The sequence below is a fragment of the Salvelinus sp. IW2-2015 genome, linkage group LG16 (genome assembly GCF_002910315.2).
Source record: "Salvelinus sp. IW2-2015 linkage group LG16, ASM291031v2, whole genome shotgun sequence".
Lineage (NCBI taxonomy): Eukaryota > Metazoa > Chordata > Actinopteri > Salmoniformes > Salmonidae > Salvelinus > Salvelinus sp. IW2-2015.
In genome coordinates, this window is record NC_036856.1 from 4,615,698 (window position 1) to 4,638,659 (window position 22,962).

General features: G+C 44.8%; 1 protein-coding gene across 2 annotated transcripts in view; it reads right to left on the minus strand.

The window, feature by feature from the left end:
* Positions 1–658: 658 nt before the first annotated feature.
* kdm4b (lysine (K)-specific demethylase 4B) overlaps positions 659–22,962 on the minus strand; it is an 80,752-nt gene continuing 58,448 nt past the window's right edge. For both annotated transcript variants that reach the window (XM_024004191.1, XM_024004190.1), the window contains exons 15-22: positions 18,276–18,355; positions 17,930–17,985; positions 17,670–17,778; positions 10,557–10,742; positions 10,070–10,240; positions 8,848–8,967; positions 5,323–5,415; positions 659–2,353 (exon numbers count right to left, since the gene is read on the minus strand). In XM_024004191.1, the coding sequence (XP_023859959.1) occupies positions 1,892–2,353; positions 5,323–5,415; positions 8,848–8,967; positions 10,070–10,240; positions 10,557–10,742; positions 17,670–17,778; positions 17,930–17,985; positions 18,276–18,355 (1,277 nt within the window). In that variant the 3' untranslated portion in view covers positions 659–1,891. The remainder of the gene's footprint in view (positions 2,354–5,322; positions 5,416–8,847; positions 8,968–10,069; positions 10,241–10,556; positions 10,743–17,669; positions 17,779–17,929; positions 17,986–18,275; positions 18,356–22,962) is intronic.

Sequence of the window (22,962 nt, forward strand, 5' to 3'; positions counted from 1 at the left end):
GAAAGAAAAATCAGAATTGGGCTAGCTGTGTAAACGCAGCAATAGCTGCCTTTTGTGGTGGAACTCTAGAAGGCGGCATTTTAGAGATGTTGAGACTGGTTGCCTTCTGATTCTCTACCCTTTATCCAGAAGTGTGCACTTCCTCACTCATGCATTTAAAGCTATCAGATTGGTGCAAGCATGGCTGGAGGGAGTTTCCACCGTATTCCTTACACCAGTCCATTCCTTTTATAATCGATGAGAGGGGAAATGTACGAGTGCACAGTTTTGGAGAAGGGTAGAAAAATCAGACAGAAAGCCACAATTGGCAGATGAGGTGAGGAACAGTCACTGTCCCTCTTCTCATTAGAACGACACCTATGGGCAGTAAAAATCAATAGTGACCTCAATGGCCTCTGGAACACTTTCCCCCTCCTTTAAACATTAGCCTCCTCTTTGGGATTCGGGTTGTGTTGTTGCCAGAGGAGGGGCAGTAATAGCTGTAGTTATACCTCCACTGTGCTCAATCGCACCATTAGAGCAAAGTCAAACCGTAGCGGCCTGCAGGGAAGGGGAGTGGTGRGCAGGATGAGCAAGGACGGACAGATGGTGGAGGAWAMAGGGATGAGAGAGAGTTTCTAAGCATGAAAAAGGAAAAGGAACACCATGGAAGCTAGTAATCATTGCAACTCTGTTTAATTCCTATGAAATAAAGCCTCTTTAACAGGTAAATGAAATGGCTAGTATGACATTGACAGTTTTGATTCACATACACAAGGCTTGCACTATGTACAATGTGACTAAGGGTATGAGAAACATGCTTCCTCAGTAGTCCAGGATACCTTACAGCACCTATATAAAAGAGTCAACACACCATTTGATAAAATTCCTTATTTCTTCACCGGAGTAGAAATTGAATTTATGGTTCTAAAATCTCAGAAAATAAGGATCACAATTTGATAATCAAACCATTTTCTCTGTCACCTCGTGAGGTTAGTTAATATATTCACAAAATAAACAGAAAGAATAGCCATACAGACAGACACAATTGAATAGTAACATTGATTTGACATCTTACGAAGAATGCTACAAAACAAGCCCAGAGAAGAAGTTCTGGAGTTGGGAAACGTGAGCCGTTTTGTGTATGACCATTTTGGGTTTAGTCGACGCACGGTCACATTCGTAACTACCGCGACACATCTTCACAAAATTCAATGGTTCTGCAGACACGTTTACGGTAAAGTGCAACTACCATGGTTGCATTGAACATGTTTTTCTTTGTACAAATATTTTATATCAATATGTGACCTAAGACATTTAAATACTTGTGAAACCCCCGTTATACACCCCCACCCTTTTCCCAGGACCTCTCGCAAAAAACAAAAATACATTATTGAAACTGTACACAAATATTCCGTCCATTTGATTTTCAGTTTTATTGTTAGCGGTTGGTTTGGCTTCTTTAAAAAAAAAGACTTGTAGCTGGTTTTATAGAACAACTCAAAAAGCTGATGCACGTAGACTGCTGACATCACGTGCCCATTTGAAGGGTTTCTCCTTTCTGTAAAAGTGTGGGTAATCGGTAAATAAATGGATGCAGAGAGGTACGGCGTTGATGCTCGCGAGAGTCTATTCATGTCTATACATTGTGTCTTGCACAATGGAAAAGATACAGTGGGGAAGAAGGCTCCTCCTCCGCTGCAGTTCCAGGAGCTGCCCATCACCACAGTGAGAAAATTCAAATGAAGAGACATGCAACTGAGGAGTGCTTCCTCTGCGCCCTGTTTTCAACTCCTGTGTAGCGGATGCTACTGTCCATTAGCTAGCCTCCGTTAGCATAGATTAAGTTATCGTTCATAGCATTAGCTTAGCTCCTGTGAGCCTAGCTAGCACTGCTGAGTGGTGTGTCTCATTAAAACAGGGGACCGGGGCCCTCGCCCTGAGGGGGGAAATGTGCATTGAGCAGAGTCTCCATGTAGGATACGTAGCTGGAGCTAGGCGTGTAGACTTCGCCCTGGTGATGGGAGGGCATGTCTGGGGACAGGGGCAGCAGGGGGGTGGCTGGGAGATGGTCAGCGAGACAGGGGTCAGGGAGAGCGGACATTGGGTTAAGGGTGGGCTCGGGGATGGGTATTGCCAGAGCCTGTGTGAGGGTAGGGGCACTGATGTCAGTGTTGGGGGGAGCAGGCGCATGGCTGGGCGTGGTGGGTGTAATACTGTGAGGTGCTGGGGCTGTAGCTGGGGGGTGGCGTCCGAGGTGCTGCTGCGTTGAGTCCATGGGGGCTTGAGGTGGGGTGTGAGGAGCGGGGAGGCGAGGTCGCTTGGCTGCCTGTGGTTCATCTCCTGACATAACACCTTCCTGGGTTGGTATTGCCTGGAGAGGTAAGATACAGCTTATGATTAAAACAGTGGCGTGAAGTCAACACAATCCCTTCATCCATACCTTTGGAACATACACCATTCAAACCACTACAACCTTTCCAACCAAACTGTAAGCATGTATGTTTCCCATTTTTAAGTCAGGAGCATCAAGTAAAAAGTACACGACATGACCAAAAGTATGTGGACACCTGCTCGTCAAACCTCTCATTCCAAAATCATGGGCATTAGTTTGGAGTTGGTACCCCCTTCGCTGCTATAACAGACTCCACTCTTCTGGGAAGGCTTTTCAATTAGATGTTGCTGCGGGGACTTGCTTCTATTAAAGAACAAGAGCATTAGTGAGGTCGGGCACTGATGTTGGGCGATTAGGCCTGGCTCGCAGTCGGTGTTCCAATTCGTCCCAAAGGTGTTCGATGGGGTTGAGGTCAGGGCTCTGTGCAGGCCAGTCAGGTTCTTCCACACCGATCTCGACAAACCATTTCTGCATGGACCTCGCTTTGTGCACGGAGGCATTGTCATGTTGAAATAGGAAAGAGCCTTCCCCAAACTGTTGCCACAAAGTTGGAAGCACAGAATCATCTAAAATGTAATTGTATGCTGTAGTGTTAATATTTCCCTTCACTGGAACTAAGGGGCCTAACCCGAACCATGAAAAACAGCCCCAGACCATTATTGCTACTCCACCACACTTTACAGTTGGCACTATACATTGGGGCAGGTAGCGTTCTCCTGGCATCCGCCAAACCCAAATTAGTCTGTCGGACTGCCAGATGGTGAAGCGTGACACATCACTCCAGAGAACGCGTGTCCACTGCTCCAAAGTCAAATGGTGGCGAGCTTTACGCCACTCCAGCTGACGCTTGACATTGCGCATGGTGATCTTAGGCTTGTGTGCGGCTGCCTGGCCATGGAAACCCATTTCATGAAGCTCCCGACAAACAGTTCTTGTGCTGACGGTGCTTCCAGAGGCAGTTTGGAACTCGGTAGTGAGTGTTGCAACCGAGGACAGACAATTTTATACACTACACGCTTCAGCACCCGGCAGTCCCATTCTGTGAGCTTGTGTGGCCTACTACTTTGTGGCTGAGCCGTTGCTGCTCCTATACGTTTCCACTTCACAATAACAGCACTTACAGTTGACCGGGGCAGCTCTAGTAGGGCAGAAAACTGACAAACTTACTTGTTGGAAAGGTGGCATCCTATGATAGTGCCATGTTGAAAGTTACTGAGCTCTTCAGTAAGGCAATTCTACTGCCAATGTTGAGCTATGGAGATTGCATGGCAGTGTGCTCGATTTTTATACGTGTCAGCAACTGGCTGAAACAGCCGAATCCACTAATTTGAAGGGGTGTCTACATACTTTTGTATATACAACTCCCCGCCTTGTGCATTTGGACAGTGAAGCTGACATTTTACATTTTGGCTTTGTACTCCAGGACTTTGGATTTGAGATCAAATGTTTCATATGAGGCGACAGCACAGAATGTCACCCTTTATTTGAGGGCATTTTCATACATATCTGTTTCATCATTTAGAAATGAAAGCACTTCATATATTTAGTCCCCCCGTTTAAAAAAAGTCATAAGTACCTGAACATAGTTTATTTACAGTGCGTTCGGAAAATATTCAGACCCTTGACTTTTTCCACATTTTGTTACGTTACAGCATTATTATAAAATGGATATATATATTTTTCCTCATCAATCTACACACAATACCCCCATAACGACGAAGCAAAAACAGGTTTAGACATTTTTGCAAATCTATAAAAATGCAAAACATACCTTATTTACATAAGTATTCAGACCCTTTGCTATAAGACTCGAAATTGAAATCAGGTGCATCCTGTTTCCATTGATCATCCTTGAAATATTTGTACAACTTCATTGGAGTCCACCTGTGGTAAATTCAATTGATTGGACATGATTTGGAAAGGCACACACCTGTCTATAAAAGGTCCCACAGTTGACAGTGCATGGGCCCATCCCTACGGTGAAGCATGGTGGTGGCAGCATCATGCTGTGGGGATGTTTTTCAGCGGCAGGGACTGGGAGACTAGTCAGGATCGAGGGAAAGATAAACGGAGCACAGAGAGATCCTTGATGAAAACCTGCTCCAGAGTGCTCAGGACCTCAGACTGGGGTGAAGGTTCACCTTCCAACAGGACAACGACCTTAAGCACACAGCCAAGACCACGCAGGAGTGGCTTCGGGACAAGTCTCTGAATGTCCTTGAGATGCCCAGCCAGAGCCCGGACCCAATTGAACATCTCTGGAGAGACCTGAAAATAACTGCAGCGGAGCTCCCCATCCAACCTAACAGAGCTTGAGAGGATCTGCAGAGAAGAATTGGAGAATCTCCCCAAATACAGGTGTGTCAAGCTTGCAGCGTCATACCCAAGAAGACTTGAGACTGCAATCGCTGCCAAGGTGCTTCAACAAAGTACTGAGTAAAGGATCTGAATAGTTATGTAAATGAGATATACGTTTTTATTGGTTATTTGCACTAAATTCTAAAAACCTGTTTTTGCTATGTCATTATGGGGTATTGTGTGTAGACTGATGAGGGGGAAAACGATTTAATCCATTTTAGAATAAGGGGTCTGAATTCTTTCCAGCTGCACTGTACATACGGTGGGAAGTACATTTTATAAAAGGGCTCAGCACAGCCATGACTGAACTGAGCATCATAACGTAGTGTGCAATAATATTGTGCATGCACCAATTTCCTGCCATCCTCTCCCCCAGCCTACTCCTGCCATCCTCTCCCCCAGCCCAGCCCACTCCTGCCATCCTCTCCCCCAAACCACACCTGCTTCCCTCTCCCCAGCCCATCCCTGCTTCCCTCTCCCCAGCACATCCCTGCTTCCCTCTCCCCAGCACATCCCTGCTTCCCTCTCCCCAGCCCATCCCTGCTTCCTTCTCCCCAGCCCTAGTAGGTGGGTGCCAGGTGATCTCGTACCAGGCGGGCGCAGACCCTTTTGGGCAGGTCCTGCTCCAGCGAGTGGATCTCTGTTTGCTTCAGTAACAACTGTGACTCATCCTGGAACTCCACCTGAATAGTGGAGAAGAGGAGAGAGAGAAAAGAGAGATGGAAATAGAGAAAGAGAGAGGGCAAGAGAGTGAGAAAAAAAAGAAAAGCTTTTATAAAAAGTGGATGAAGTGTCATACTTGGGAAAACGACAAAAACAGACCCTATGATTTTTGGAGAGTCCCTGGCTCCAAGTTGGATAAGTCAATAGGACAAAATACAGTACCAGAATTGCCTGATAGGAAGGTAACAAACACAAACACACAGAAACACACCAGGGTTCCCGTTAGCAGGTAATAGCCGGCTTTTGGGCGCCCAAAAAATGGAAAGCCGATAAATAAAAAACTGCCACTGGCCAATTGTCTGGGAGAAGAAAAAAGTCTGATTTCAAAATACATTTTTTTTAGCCTGTTCATCGATGGAAATACCAGTCAATGTAAATACATTTTGACTGGTCATGCTTATCAGTCCATAAATTAATTAGCATCATTTAGTGGATTGGCGCGCGTGTATTTAGACACAGAGACTATGAGTGGAAAATCTGTCAGACAGCGTGAGAGCAACAGCTACAGCTTCTCAAACAGCTCATTCGTTGCTGCTGGACTAAATGTGCTTTTAGAAGCCCAATCATTGGGTAACAATTCAACAAATGCAAACGGAGGTTGATAAAAAATAGCTACAATTATTAGATTTTTTTCTCAACCGGTAATTGAAGAGTGCTTCCCATTCCCCATTCTATTACATAGGCAATGGTAGGCAGGTTATCAACTCGTTACCCACCACTTTGGAATGAGCTGGAGAGAGTATGCATTTTGAAAACTCTGGTGTGTGTGCGTGCACGTGCGTGTGTGTGTGAGTGAGTGAGAGGCCCTTTGGGGTGGTGACGGCTACGAGACAAGGTCGCGCTCGCCACCCTGACACAGGCACCAGCTGGAGAGTTGATTTTAACAGCTTCTTAGCGCCGGCTCACACAGACATCTCACCGCCAGTAAGACAGAGAGGGACACGGATGGCGGGGGGGGGAAATACACTTTTTGAGAAGTTTTTTAAKATTTTCTTCTGAAAGTGTTGTGGTTGTTGTTATGTTGGAAATAACATTTGAAAACCAGGATTTTGGTCTGCTGTGCAAACAGAAAAATAGACTAGTGAGAATGCAGGCATGTGTAAACACACATGTATATAAGCACAGTGAGACTCCTAGATTAGAACGCACACACAAATATGCGCAGACAGAGGCATAACCGTGAACTCACTTACACTGCATTGGGAAAGTATTCAGACCCCTGGACTTTTCCCACATTCTGATACGTTAGCCTTATTCTAAAATGGATTCAATAGGTTTTTTCCCCATACCAATCTACACACAATACCCCATAATGACAAAGCAAAAACAGTTATTTTGAGAAATGTGTAAATGTAAAAAAAAGTACATAAGTATTCAGACCCTTTCCTTTTTTTTTTACCTTTATTTAACTTTGTTGAAGCACCTTTGTCAGCGATTACAGCCTCGAGTATTCTTGGGTATGACTTCTTGGGAGTTTCTCCCATTCCTCTCTGCAGATCCTCTCAAGCTCTGTCAGGTTGGATGGGGAGCATCGGTGCACAGCTATTTTCAGGTCTCTCCAGAGATGTTCGATTGAGTTCATGTCCGGGCTCTGGCTGGGCAAGTCAAGTACATTCAGAGGCTTGTCCCGAAGCCACGGCTGTGTGCTTAGGGTTGTTGTCCTGTTGGAAGGTGAACCTTCACCCCAGTCGGAGGTCCTGAGCGCTCTGGAGCAGGTTTCCATCAATGATCTCTCTGTACTTTGCTCCGTTCATCGATGCCTCGATCCTGACTAGTCTCCCAGTCCCAGCTGCTGAAAAACATCCCCACAGTATGATGCTGCCACCACTATGCTTCACCGTAGGGTTGGTGCCAGGTTTCCAGACGTGACGCTTGGCTTTCAGGCCAAAGAGTTCAAGCTTGGTTTCATCAGACCAGAGAATCTTGTTTCTCATGGTCTGAGAATCTTTAGGTGCCTTTTGGCAAACTCCAAGCGGGCTATTATGTGCATTTTACTGACAAGTGTGTGCCTTTCCAAATCATGTCCAATCAATTGAATTTACCACAGGTGGACTCCAATCAAGTTGTAGATACATCTCAAGGATGATCAATGGAAACAGGATACACCTGAGCTCAATTTCGAGTCTCATAGCAAAGGGTCTGAAAACATATGTAAATAATGTATTTCTGTTTTTTATTTAAATGATTCATTTGCAAAAATGTCATTATGTGGTATTGCGTGTAGATTGCGGAGTATTTTTTATTTATTTAAACCATTTTAGAATAAGGCTGTAACGTATCAAAATGTGGGAAAAGTCAAGGGGTCTGAATACTTTCCGAAGACACTGTACATACAGACAGACTCACACACTGATAAAAGGGATTGGTCTGTGTGATCCAAAACCAGAAAGGTGTGTGTGGCATTTGTCTTGTCATATCACACATCGCCCATGCTGAGTATGTGTGAGCTCTGAGAGTGTGTGAGCTCTGAGAGTGTGTGAGCGCTGAAAGTGTGTGTGAGCGCACAGAAGTGCTCACAAGGCTAAGACCAGGCTGACTTGCTTTGAGATTAATATAACAGGCTCTTTCTCTCTCTCTCTCCGTGTGTGTACGTGTGTGTGTGTACACACCACTTGTCTTCTGAGGAGTTGTGTTGCGCCGGTACAAATTCCAGGAACACCCTCCTCTCCTCTAAGCTTTATACCTCGTAAGCACTCTGCGCATCGCACCAATAAATTCCCCACATGCCGGCCGCAAATGCTAAATCTCTCGACTTTACGTTTTAATGCCCGCTGTATCAAGATCCTCCGCCATAACCTACAAGGGCGGCCATCCTTTTCGCATGCAGATAAATACCGTGCTGGAGAGTAAAAGTCCTGTAGGTTGTAAGTTGTGTCGTAAAGAGGCTTGAGCTGTAGAACCAACCTCGTGTAGTGATAGGGAATCAATGTAAATGCCTTTCATAAAGCCTACTAAAGAGTTACAACAGGTTTGAGGGGAAATATATTCTTCTTAACCTGTCCGCGCATCCTAGTAGTAGAACGATAATATACAGTAGCTCCATTTAGCCCTATGCTATGCTAATGTAGACTTTATGACTAAAGTGACGCTTTTTAGACGTCAGACGTTTACAAACTTCAAAAGTGGCCGGGATAGGATTTTAAGCCATATACCTCTCCAGTCCTTTCGGAGCCACGTGGCGGTACACAGGGTGTACAGGCTTCTGTACTAGACTAGCTCTACCATCCCGATTCTAACTAATCAACTTGACATTAGTGCTGGGCTGGAATCAAAAACCTGCACCTAAGTCTAGAGTTGCTCTTCTGGGTAAATGGTTGGTGACCGGCCACGGGGCTCGTGGGTTGATGAGAGGGAGTGAATAAAAGAGTGTATGGGAGGGCACCGCTACTCACCTGGTAGTGCTTGTGGACGTGGTCCTTGACGTAGGAGGCGTTGAGCGCCTTGCCCTCCGTGGTGTGGACCAACATCAGCTCGCCCATCTCTGGCGGGCCGTTACGAAGACAGTCATGACTCTGGAAGAGGGGAGACATTGGGAGGGAGGGGAAGTGAGGGAATGAGCGGAGGGAAGACAAGAACAGGTTAGGATTTGATGCATCCAACATATCCATTCGATATGCCACATTATAAACACGGCTTTGAGTTGAAGAGCTCATTTTCTCTCCTGTTGTTATGTTCGTCAACTAGGTCAACACTTCACCATATAATGGTCACCTCGCTGTTTTAAACCTTAAAGATTAACATCGACGGGGCTGTAGTGGAGTGGGCCGAGAGTTTCAAGTTCCTTGGTGTCCACATCACCAACAAACTGTCATGGTCTAAACACACCAAGCCAGTCGTGAAGAGGGCACGACGCAACCTTTCCCCCTCAGGACTGAAAAGATTTGGCATGGGTCCTGAGATCCTCAAAAACTTCTACAGCTGCACCATCGAGAGCATCCTGACCGGTTGCATCACCACCTGGTATGGCAACTGCTCGGCATCTGACCGTAAGGCGCTACAGAGGGTAGTGCGTATGGCCCAGTACATCACCGGGGCCAAGCTTCCTGCCATCCAGGACCTATATAATAGGCAGTGTCAGAGGAAAGCCCATAAAATTGTTAGAGACTCCAGTCACCCAAGTCATAGACTGTTATCTCTGCTACCGCACGTCAAGCGGTACCAGAGCGTCAAGTCTAGGTCCAAAAGGCTCCTTAACACCTTCTAACCCCAAGCCATAAGACTGCTGAACAATGAATCAAATGGCCACCAGATTATTTACATTGACCCCCCCCCCCCCCCCCATTTGTTTTGTACACTGCTGCTACTCGTTGTTTATTATCTATGCATAGACACCTCACCCCTACCTACATTTACAAATTACATCAACTAACCTGTACCCCCGCACACTGACTCGGCACCGGTACCCCCTGTATATAGCCTCGTTATTCTTCTTCTTATTGTGTTACTTTCTATTATTATTTTTTACTTTAGTCTATTTGGTAAATATTTCCTTAACTCTTCTTGAACTGCACTATTGGTTAAGGGCTTGTAAGTAAGCATTTCACGGTATTCGGCGCATGTGACAAATAAACTTTGATTTGATTAAGACACAGAGCGGTGTAGAGTGGAACTCACCACAATGTTCTCGGGGAATAAGTTGTCGCAGTAGGAGCCGTCATCATAGTTGACCTCGTAGAAGGTCTGCGACGCCATGCCGATGATGGTGCAGGGGTAGAACCAGCCGTCGCTGTTCCGACCAATCACCTTCTGGCCCAGAGAAAACTCCCCCCTTGGCCCCGCCCTCGCCTTGACAGACAGAGAGAAGGAGGGTGTTTGAGTATTTGACATCGAGGGAAATATCATATACTTGATTCAAATCTATCTATTGCCATTGTATTTATATGTTGTTAGAGCAGTGGATCACAGACAGTGCACAGCCTTCATATTCTATGATCATTTCAGTTGGCAGAAAACCCATAAACGGGAGATATGAGATTTAATCTGAAAACCGTATAGCTTAGCAGTGAAGCTAATACTTAGCCTGACACATTCATAACATAAAGATAAGTAGAAGCTGTTCGTTTTGCAAATGTCTATTCACACAGCGTAACACAGCTCGCACCTTGTGATTGGTCTTCTTGTGCTTGTGGCACGTGACGGACACCACGTAGGGCCAATCGGCGGGCTTCATGAGCACGCCGGCGATGTGAGCGCAGGTGACATGAAAGGAGGTGGAGCAGCTGTCGTGGGAACACTGGATACACGCGCCGCACATCTGCTTGATGTTCTTATGGCAGTACACACACTTCTGCAACACCAGAGAAGGGAATAGGCGTGTTAGAATCAAAACATCGTACTGACAGTGTCTAAAGTCTGTCTTAAAAAAAAAACTTTCTACACTATTGTCAGAGGACGTAGTATTTCAGGAGTATGTTTCAATATCGACAAGAGCAAGAAACTTGGCTGAAAATAAATGCTTAACTTTGATTGAGTTTACTTTGATACGGAAGCAACACAGTGTACCTGTTGTGTCCGAAGTCAACGTAAAAGAATATCCAAATATTGTTTGAGCAAAAACGATATTTCAGGGGTGAATGAATAAATGCTCACCGTAAGTTCGGCGAAACAGTATTTCACTCTAAAGTTTACAAGTGAAACTTTTGTTTTAACTTTGATATTTGTAAATGTCATGAGAAGGTGGGAAACACTCAATAATCAAATGCAGTTACAAAGGTGGTGCGCTCTGTTGCGCACAGCAGGAGTTTAAACGAGGCAACATTTTAAGTTGGCTCTTCAAACTAATATTATCCTTCATCTGTTATTTTCCTGTCCATCCTTTCTTCTTTCTGCCTCCTTGATCCTCTCGTACCTGGCATTCCCTCACCTCAGTCGCTCATCTCTTTCTGTCTTTCTCCCATCTCTCCTTCACCCTCAATACCTGTTTTCTAACTCGCCTCCCTCTCTCACCATCCGCCTTTCTCCTTTCTCCCACTCTTTCAACCTATTCCGATCCCATCGCCACCCTCCCAACTACTAACCCACCGACTCCTTCTCTCCATCCCTTTCTTCTTCTCTCACATTTCTCCCCCTCACTTTAACCCCTCTCCCTGCCTGCCCCCCTCCCCTCCCCTCGCTCGCTCCCCATCCCTCTTCTGTCTCCTTCTCTCTCGCTGACAGATTGCATATAGCCCGCCGTGACCCGCAGGAGATCGATGGAAAATAAAAAATATTTATTAAAATGTCAATACTTCATTTTAGACCCCGTGGGCCAGCGGTGGAAATGCACAACAGCTCTCGATAGGGCCTCGGCTAGGAGATATTTCACCGGCCTCACAGTCGCCTGATTTAATATTCCACTGGGCAGAATCATGAGACAGGCTTCACAAACGGAACGAACCACAGGAGGAGATTTATGGACGTCAACAAACATTTATTTATTTGTTTGTTTGTTTAGCTTGCCCCTTTTTTGCTTTGGTGTTTGCCGACTGAGGTAGAACCAATGCATCAAATTTCCTCATAGAAATAGAGTAGGAAGTTTACATACACCTTCGCCAAATACATTTAAACTCAGTTTTTCACAATTCCTGACACTTAACCCTAGTAAAAATGCTCTGTCTTTGGTCAGTTAGGATCACCACTTTATTTTAAGAATGTGAAATGTCAGAATAAGAGTAGAGAGAATGATTTAATTCAGCTTTTATTTCTTTCACCACATTCCCAGTGGGTCAGAAGTTTACATACACTCAATTAGTATTTGGTAGCATTGCCTTTAAATGGTTTAACTTGGGTCAAACGTTTCGGGTAGCCTTCCACAAGCTTCCCACAATAAGTTGGGTGAATTTTTGCCCATTCCTCCTGACAGAGCTGGTGTAACTGAGTCAGGTTTGTAGGCCTCCTCGCTCACACACGCTTTTTCAGTTTTGCCCACAAATGTTCTATAAGTGTGAGGTCAGCGCTTTGTGATGGCCACTCCAATACCTTGACTTTGTTGTCCTTAAGCCATTTTGCCACAACTTTGGAAGTATGCTTGGGGTCATTGTCCATTTGGAAGACCCATTTGCGACCAAGCTTTAACTTCCTGACTGATGTCTTGAGATGTTGCTTCAAAATATCCACATAATTGTCCTTTCTCATGATGCCATTTATTTTGCAAAGTGCACCAGTCCCTCCTGCAGCAAAGCACCCCCACAACATGATGCTGCCACCCTCGTGCTTCACGGTTGGGATGGTGTTCTTTTGCTTGCAAGCCTCCCCCTTTTCCTCCAAACATAACGATGGTCATTCTGGCCAAACAGTTCTATTTTTGTTTCATCAGACCAGAGGACATTTCTCCAAAAAGTACAATCTTTGTCCCCATGTGATTTGCAAACCATAGTCTGACTTTTTTTAATGGCGGTTTGAAGCAGTGGCTTCTTCCTTGCTGAGTGGCCTTTCAGGTTATGTCGATATAAGACTCGTTTTACTGTGGATATAGATACTTTTGTACCCGTTTCCTCCAGCATCTTCACAAGGTCCTTTGCTGTTGTTCTGGGATTGATTTCCACTTTTCGCACCAAAGTACGTTCATCTCTAGGAGACAGAACYCGTCTCCTTCCTGAGCGGTATGACGGCTGCGTGGTCCCATGGTGTTTATACTTGCGTACTATTGTTTGTACAGATGAACGTTGTACCTTCAGGCGTTTGGAAATTGCTCCTAAGGATGAACCAGACCTGTGGAGGTCTACACATTTTTTTCTGAGGTCTTAGCTGATTTCTTTTGATTTTCCCATGATGTCAAGCAAAGAGGCATTGACTTTGAAGGTAGGCCTTGAAATACATCCACAGGTACACCTCCAATTGACTCAAATGATGTCAATTAGCCTATCAGAAGCTTCTAAAGCCATAACATCATTTTCTGAAAATTTTCAAGCTGTTTAAAGGCACAGTCAACTTAGTGTATGTAAACTTCTGAACCACTGGTATTGTGATACAGTGAATTATAAGTGAAATAATCTGTAAACAATTGTTGGAAAATGTACTTGTGTCATGCACAAAGTAGATGTCCTAACCAACTTGCCAAAACTATAGTTTGTTAACAAGAAATGTGTGGAGTGGTTGAAAAACGAGTTCCAATGACTCCAACCCAAGTGTATGTAAACTTCCGACTTCAACTGTACGTTCTATTTGTACGTGGTCCCTTGTAAAATAAACAAATATTGTGGAATGTTTCTTTGTAGCTACGGAGCCTAAATTGAAGTGCTCACTAGTCTCTGCACTAATGAATGAATCGACACATTCAAAGTGTCTCACTCAACTCCAAATAAATCAGGAATATTTTACTTGAGAGCAAAAACAAGGATACTGTGGAGTTCTTTAAGGGTTTGCGCTAGGATTACTGCCGGTTGCCATGGTAGCCTAGGCAGAGCGCTCTGTAAATATTGTACACATTTTGTTATTTTTAAGTAACTTCTTTTGTGGGGGGTTTTGATTGCTCTGGGTTTTGTTCACTTACATCTGGTTGTTCTGACTCACAGGAGTTGCATGACTGAGATGAAGAGTATATTTGTTTGGCCAGATTGGTAGCTAGACTTTTAGGATTTACATTATGCAGCACCAGCTTTTTTTTTTGTTTCATCTGCCGGGAATGACAACAAATCACAACTGCATGCAGTGTCCGGGGATGTCCGAGAGGGTAAGGGGACTGTTCCTAACCACTGTCCATGTGTGGTGGCTTTTGAGCACTTTTTCAGCAGCCGTGGCGTCACCCAAGTGGCTGCCACATGTTGGGCAATAGAGCACTAATACCTGTGGAGGAACTGAACGTCGGGGAAGCAGGTTGTGGTACACTGACGAAGAGCTCCGGGCCGGTTTGTCTGACTGTCTTCGTTTCTCCCTGGCTGTACCAGTGATGCCCCGTCCACTCAAGCTATACTGCATTTCCAGCCCACTGCATCAACTCCCTTTCCATCATCCGGAACTGACTACTAGAGAGACTTTTCAAACTCCATCTCCATCAATGAAGACGACAATGGAAATAAGTCTCAGACTTTTTTTGTGATATCCCTGTCATGTGTGTGTGTGTGTGTGTGTGTGTGTGTGTGTGTGTGTGTGTGTGTGTGTGTGTGTGTGTGTGTGTGTGTGTGCGTTTCTTTAACTAGCAGATAAAATCAATCAAACAGCTCGAGGGGGGGGAATTTCCAAAGGATTGACACCTGATTTGAACTCATCCCATCTGTCCCAAAACCAGGGCTCAATGAAGACTAGGATAGGCCAATTTCTATTGTAGATTCTCAAATTGAAATACAAAATTAAGTTGGTTCTGGAAGTATTCTAAGGGTGATTATTAGGTTGCATAAACATGATTTTACCCCCACAATCCTGGCCTTTGAATTGACATCAATTTAAGAGGATCCATTGCTGCTGTTGGTCAGAGTCTGGGAGACAGGCAGGCTGCAGACAGGCTGCCTGACTGGGGAAGAAACAGACTTGCTTGAGCCTACTGCCTGAGGTTCATAGAAACCGCCCGTTTCTAACTCTGAAACTAGATAGTTTAAGGTTTATAATACTACCAGAGTTGTCTTTTAACTCTCCAAATTGAGTCTAATATAACCGTTACCAATTACCACTAGATTTGAGAGAAAAAATGCTTACACGTGAGATGCATATTTTGGCACTATGCAAAATCAACTTTCTCCATTTGAATTTTTTTTTAAACATTTTCTATACAATTCTTATTAGTGCTTCTGACTTTACCAAGTTAAATTTGACTGTACTCTTTTATTTGTTCCAAGTTAGCTCACAGATTTGAGGGTTTGGTAGCCCTTTCCGCTCACAGCTCGTGATCCCGTTATACGGGTTAAAAATGGCAGAGTTTGCCATTGATAAGCACCTAAATTGGAACGCAGTGGCTGTACAGCAACATGCTATACACAACTTCAGAGGTCACATTCTCCGCTTCACAGCGCTGTATGGGTTTTGTCTGACAGCCATTATAAACCTGAGCACTGCAGAGACAAGAAGATGGCCAAATCCGTCCCGCTAATTGGGCTACTTTTGCATATTTGTTGTTTGAGTAAGGGACATGCGGTGAATCTGTGTTCCAAAAGTTGAGACTCCATTCTCGGCGCACCACAAGTACAATCCGTTTGTCTGAAGTGCCTGGATTCAGACTAAACGTAACAGTATCCAGGTCACCTGTGATTTCCTTGATTTGACTGAGGGTGTAAATCGGCATCGTTTTACTTTATTAAGGCTGTCGTTCTCCTAGAATTACCTGGCTCACTTCCTTTTGACTACTTTCAAACAATTATCTTGCCTTTGTCAATTTGATCAAACGCTCTACAACCTTGTCCCCTTATTCTTTTCCCGTTCCGCTTTTTCGATTCTAATTCTGTACCGTATAGTAGTTTGCCAGTAAAATCGCCACTATTCATTCATCCTGTAGACTCTTATCTTGATGCTCCTAGAATAAGTCTTTGTCTATAAAGTATCCACTGGCCTCTGAGAAATGCATTTAGCTTGTCATTTGAGTACTTAATGACCTTCCAAATGATATGATAATTACAGTTATCTTGTTGACTAATAACAAGTGGTGCCCCAAATTAATTAGATCACACCATTCCTCTACAATAGAGATAAGCCCAGTCATCCAAATCATTAGGAGGGCGTGGCAGCTTTTTAACAGCCCTTTTCAAAAAGGTGGAGGAAACGGTGCTCAGATGTAAATTATTCAAAAGACGATCTTCACTTCTTTTGATAGATTATTCGGGGGGGGGGGGAGACATTATATTTGTAGATTGTGACAATGCCACTGCGGAGGCTGTGCGACTGAGGTCGCTTCGGATGAAGGGAGGGAGGGATCAAGCGAGGGAGATAAAGGGAGGGAAGGGAGCAGTGTGTTCAATGGGAAATTGCCTCCTGCCCGCGGGATCAACGCAGTTCATTTAGCGCACTGAGAAATGGCACCTGATTATTCAGCCATTCATTTCAGTGCATCTATTATTTAACTCTGCCACCGTCCTCCTCGGCTCACTAATACACCATCCATCCAGGAGGAGGAGAGAGGGAGTGACGGATGGTAGGAAACGGAGTGACAGAGCAAAAGAGAGAACGGGAGACAGTTGAGAGTGATTGGAGTTGGTGAGAGAGAAAAAGGAACAAGAGAGAGAGAGAGAGAGAGAGAGAAGAGAAAAAGAAGAGAGAGAGAGAGAGAGAAGAGAAAAAAAGTAGAGCGAGAGAGAGTGAAGAGAAAAAGTAACAGAGAGAGAGTGAAGAGAAAAAAAGTAACAGAGAGAGAGAGAGTGAAGAGAAAAAAAGTAACAGAGAGAGAGAGAGTGAAGAGAAAAAAGGAACAGAGAGAGAGAGAGAGAAGAGAAAAAAAGAAAGAGAGAGAGAGAAGAGAAAAAAAGTAAGAGAGAGAGAGAGAGAGTGAAGAGAAAAAAAGTAACAGAGAGAGTGAAGAGATAAAAAGTAACAGAGAGAAAGTGAAGAGAAAAAAGTAACAGAGAGAGAGAGAGAAAAAGTAACAGAGAGAGTGAAGAGAAAAAAACCGAGAGAGAGAAAAAGGAACAGAGAGAGTGAAGAGAAAAAAAGGAACAGAGAGAGTGAAGAGAAAAAAAGGAACAGAGAGAGTGAAGAGAAAAAAAGGAACAGAGAGAGAGAGAGAGAGAAAGAGAGAGGTGACAGTGAAGGGAGATGAAGAGAGAAAGAAAGAAAGCAAGAAAGAAAGAAAAAGACCAAGGACTGACAGAGATGATGGAGTGATTGTGAGAGAGGAGGAGTGATGGGGAGAGACAACGATAAGAGAGCGGGAGACGCGAGGTAGTATGTGAGAGAAGAGTTGAGAGACCAGGACCAGTATCCACAAAGCATCTCAGAGGAGTAGTGCTGATCTAGGATCCGTCCATATAATTTACGGCAAAACTCATCCGAGATCAGCACTCCTACTCTAAGATGCTTTGTGGACACGGGCCCTGGTAGCGACAGAGCAGTCGCAGCAGTTGAGGAGCTGGGAGAAGCATAATCCTAGACTACTCAGCCGAATTTTGAGAAGGCTCGCCCAATTCAAAGGAGATCACCAAGTTTAAGCATCTGACGAAAATGCCGTGCATTTTACACATCGGCCATCTCGGACCAGAGTCATGTACTTTAGGGCACACTGTTAGTGCCACTCATTGGACAAGTTCAGTTAGTCCCCTTCCCTGTTTCAGGCCATTTGGTGCCAATTGAGCATGACTCTTGGGCTCCCTCCACTCACCAGACTCTTCCTGTTCTCTGGGATGGCGCTGATGTCCACCGGCTCCCTCTCGATGGCGTTGACGAAGCGGGCCTCGGCCACAGCGATGGCACAGATCACATGGACCCACCTGGAGGGAGGAGAAGAGAGGAGACATGACGTGTCTGTGGGGAGTGGACACATTTGACGCYAGCCCCCAACTGTTCACAACGCACAGCGTACAACAAGTAACATAGGGTACGGGCCAGTGTCACGCAGAAGTTAGGGAAGGGGACACTGACCGGTTGTCCGTGGTCATCTTCAGAGCGCCTCCCCGTAAGTTACACAGACAGCAGTCCTGTGAGGACACATAAAAGCGAAAACGTTAGGATGTGGGTAGGCAGTGGGCACAGAGGGGAAGTGAGGGGTGTTGTTCGGGTACAGTGCAGTGCTGGAGTACTGGATGAGGGAAAGTCGGCCCAGTTTAAGAGTGACAGTTGTATCAACATCCCTGCATATAAAAAACGTTTCCAAATTGGGTAAACGGATAGATATTGTCAATTAAGAAGCCCAGTGGTTTGAGTCCATAAGGAGTTGTTTCCAGCGAAGGCCTAATGTGGTTTTGTGTTGATTTGATTGAGGACTCACCGCTGTCCAGGCGAGCGTTGTACATCTCAAACACTTCCAGGCCTCGTTGTGTACCGTGTCCGGCCTAACACCATAACAACCTGGGGAGAGAGGGGTAGAGAGAGAGGGAGAGAGAGAGAGAGGGAGAGAGAGAGAAAAAAACAAGTCAACATTAAATGAATCTTCTGGCCTGCCATTCACATTTATTGGTACTGAGCCTACTGAGCCATGGGCTCAGAAAAGGGTTCTGTTAATCAAAGCACAACTTTTTCCTCCTCTCTTTTTACAAATCCCCACATCTACATGTCATCGGGCTGTTCTGCAGTCGTCGCTTATTGGGCGGCAAAAACGTTTTTTTGTTGTTGTGGTTGTTGTTTTTGCATTTGAACTCGCGTGCATTTAGATCAGCTACAAGCAATGACCCAGGAAGAGAAGACGAGAGTGGGGGGTGAGAAGAGAGCGTGTTTGTTTTTGACAGGATGCCTCCCCGCTTCATTTCTTCTTCTCAATAACCCCGGTGCTGCTGCTGCCTGTCCAGTGTCTCGCTAGCTCTCGGTGCTCCTCTCTCCTGGATGGGATAATGAACTTCCTGTCTGGGGTGGGAGCTCCGCTTTTGTGCTAATAAGAACCCAGGAGGCCCACTTGGTGTGTGTGTGTGTGTGCGCGCGTGCGTGCGGTGGGTGGGCTGGGGGGCAGTGTGTGTGTGTGTGTGTTTGTTGTGTGTGGTGGGGCTGGGGGGCAGTGTGTGTGTGTCCTTCACTAAGGAACCAATTGTGTTTAAATGTGGACTAAATGCATGCCTTTAAGTGGGATCTCATCCATGATAAAACAGATGACTTTCAATTCACTGAAACTTAGAAAACAACAGAGAAGAATCATCTAGGCCGAAGCTGAACTATAGTCAAAACCCAACTAAGCAAGCAGAAACACACACACACACACGCAGCACACACACACACACACACACACACACACACACACACACACACAACACACACACACACACACACACACACACACACACACACACACACACACACAACACACACACACACACACACACACACACACACACACACACACACACACACACAGCTGATAACAAGCTCTCTGCCATCTCGTGGCGCTGCACTTTGACAGATGTTGCACTTTGACAGATGCCGCATGCCCCTTAAAATTGAACTCTCGGCATCTCCGTGGGAAAAAACAAAACAAGCGGTGGGGAAAGTGGGTTTGTTGGTAAATAAAGAGAGACAGAACTTTCTGGAGTGTTGTCAATAGAAAGAGAGGCTGTGTATTCCAAGACATGGCATATGGGGGCGTAGTGAGATACACAATGGGCTGGATGAGTCTCTTCTCGTCACTCATCTTGAAAAAAAACATACACTGAAAACTTGGAAATCAATCAATCCACCATCGTTAACACAATGGAAGAGGTTGACGATTTATTATTGAAATAGCATGGGCGAGTCTAGAAAAACAAATCGATACAATTTAAGGCTAAGTGTCAAACAATAATGCAGGCACTAAGGATGGGGGTGTGAGCAGGCAGGTCTGGGCAGATGAGATGTAGCCATTGTTTGTGTGCGTCTGTAAGTTGTTGTTTGTATGTATAAATTTGTATATGGAATGGAATTATATATATATTTTTTATAAAAAAAGAAAGCATTGGCGTCCTTAATGACACCCTATTCACTGCATAGTTCACTACGGTGTAGGGAATAGGGTGCCATTTGGGACACAGCCCCGAAGCCGGCTCACTGTTGTGCTATAGGCCCGCCGATGGCTGCTTTAACCCAGTCAAGGCCCTGTCTTACTCGCCTCTTGATTTCTGTAGGTGATCGATGGACCTAGGATATAAAGGTAGGTGTGTGTGTGTGTGTGTGTGTGTGTGTGGTACATACTACCTCAACCCGCCCGACTACCCGGTGTCTGTATGTAGCCTCGCTACTTTTATAGCCTCGCTACTGTATATAGCCTGTCTTTTTACTGTTGTTTTATTTCTTTACCTACCTATTGTTCACCTAATACCTTTTTTGCACTATTGGTTAGAGCCTGTAAGCACTGTAAGGTCTACTACACCTGTTGTATTTGGCGCACATGACAAATAAACTTTGATTTGATTTGATGTTGAAGGCCTGGGTGAGTTGGCCTCTACAGGATGTCCGTTCCTGACCTCTCCTGACCTCAGCAGCTGGCGAGGACCGAACGCAGCCCCGGCGCAGGGCCGGCCAGATCCGGACAGACAGCTGCTGGGGAGGTGTGTGCGTGCGTGTGGTAAGAACATACTGTAATTACTATCTCATTCTAACCAAAGCTGGGGAATAGTCCAATTTGGAGTAATTAGGTGGCAGTAAGCCAACAAAGACAGTTGCCCATGTTCAACATGTCAAATAAGAAGATTTGATTTTCAGTGGGTGGAGAATCAGCACGTGAATTGTAAATCAGACCTGACAACCTGAACAATTTTTACGAGTACCACTTCAGCGCCGTGCCGGCACCCCCGGCCCCCACAGAACACACGACGGCGCACGTGGGACACCCACTGCTTTTTTAAAAACCTTATAATGATGTTGCCGGCAGAAGACTGCCTCAGTAGAAATGGTGCGCCATAGACTGCTATGGGTACTTGGTAATTGGCTGCTCTTCAGTAGCTAACTGGAAATAATGTTTAAATCACAGGAGGCTGCTGAGGGGAGGACGGCTCATAATAATGGCTGGAATGGAGAAAATGGAACAGTATCAACCACGTTAGATGTATTTGATACCATTCCACTATTCCGCTCCAGCTATTATCAAGAGCCCGTCTTCCCAATTAAGGTGCCACCAACCTCCTGTGGTTTAAATGTACAAATCAGGGCTCTCCCTAGGCATTTCTGACAAGGTGGTGCTGATGTAGGCCTAAAATTGGGTAGGGGGAGGTCCGGAGGGTGTCAGTCAACTTTCCCCTCAGGAAAACCTGTAACTGCCATTTCCTGAAACCTAGAGTTTTAAATTATATATATTATATAAATTATACAAATACACCATGACAGCGCAATACACAATTTAATGCTATTTAATCTCTCCTCAGACTAATATTATTCTGTTTGTCCTGTGGGTACCTTTGCCACTGTTCCACCCCTTGTGTATTGCGCTGTTTATATAAACATTTTATTTAACTAGGCAAGTCAGTTAAGAACAAATTCTTATTTATATATAATTTAATAATGTTAATGTTTATATAAACATTTTATTTAACCTTTATTTAACTAGGCAAGTCAGTTAAGAACAAATTCTTATATACAATGACGGCCTACCCCGGCTAAAACCCTAACGACGCTGGGCCAATTGTGCGCCGCCCTATGGGACTCCCAATCACGGCCGGGTTGTGAAACAGCCTCGACTCGAACCAGGGTCTGTGGTGACGCCTCTAGCACTGAGATGCAGTGCCTTAGCCCGCTGCGCCACTTTGTTTATATCAAACAATGTAGCCAACACAGAAGGCTTGTGCTTGACCCTGAATGAATTTGAGGTGGTTCTCAAATTGAGGTGGTTCTCAATGACACTAAAACAGGTCTCTGTTAACTTTAGGTGTAACGATTATTGTAATTAATAGGTGTCTTTATGTGGATAGTCTAGCGAAAATGTAAACTGGCTTCTTAATAACTTTGTTTGGGGAGAAACTGTGGGAATAATTCAATGCAGTAGTCTAGCTTCCTGTAGGCTATTTGGAATATAAACCAACTGAACTCGGCCTATATGAGCTCATTGCAGATCTCCATTCATCAAGTTAGGTCTGACTACCAGACCACCATTCATTTAACATGCCTTGTTGTCATTGGTGAACTGACTTATCACATCACTAGCAGCCTTACTGACATACAGACAGATCAAGAGGACAGAACGGATGAATTAACATAGGCCTACTAATCTCAACGGGCCTACTAATAAGTCTGACATCACTTTCTGTGAGGGACGGTATTATCGGGACAGCTCTCGCTGCCACGTCTGTTTCCATTCGGCGCAGCGACGCGCTTAGAACTACCGCGACACAGCATGTTTTTTTGCTCGTCAACGCGCTCGCGCCTACTACCGTTGAGGAGATCAAAGCACYCCTAAAGGCTCTGGATGGTCATTCAGATATCTGCAGGGGCCGTACAGCATTTCCTGTGATATGGCCTCCGCAGAAGTCAGGGAATTTATACAGTACCAGTCAAAACTGTGGACACACCTACTCATTCAAGGGTCTTTCTTTTCTACATTGTAGAATAATAGTGAAGACATCAACACTATGAAATAGCACATATGGAATCATGTAGAAACCAAAGAAAGTGTTAAACAAATCAAAATATATGTTATATGAGGTTCTTCAAAGTAGCCACCCTTTGCCTTGATGACAGCTTTGCACACTCTTGGCATTCTCTCAACCAGCTTCAGGAAGTAGTCACCTGGAATGCATTTCAATTAACAAGTGTGCATTTTTGTGAATTTTCTTTCCTTCTTAATGCATCTGAGCAAATCAGTTGTGTTGTGACAAACCCTATTTGGTGAAYGACCAAGTCCATATTATGGCAAGAACAGCTCAAATAAGCAAAGAGAAATGAAAGTCCATCATTACATTAAGAACTTTGAAAGTTTCTTCAAATGCAGTCGCATAAACCATCAAGCGCTATGATGAAACTGGCTCTCATGAGGACCGCCACAGGAAAGGAAGACCCAGAGTTAC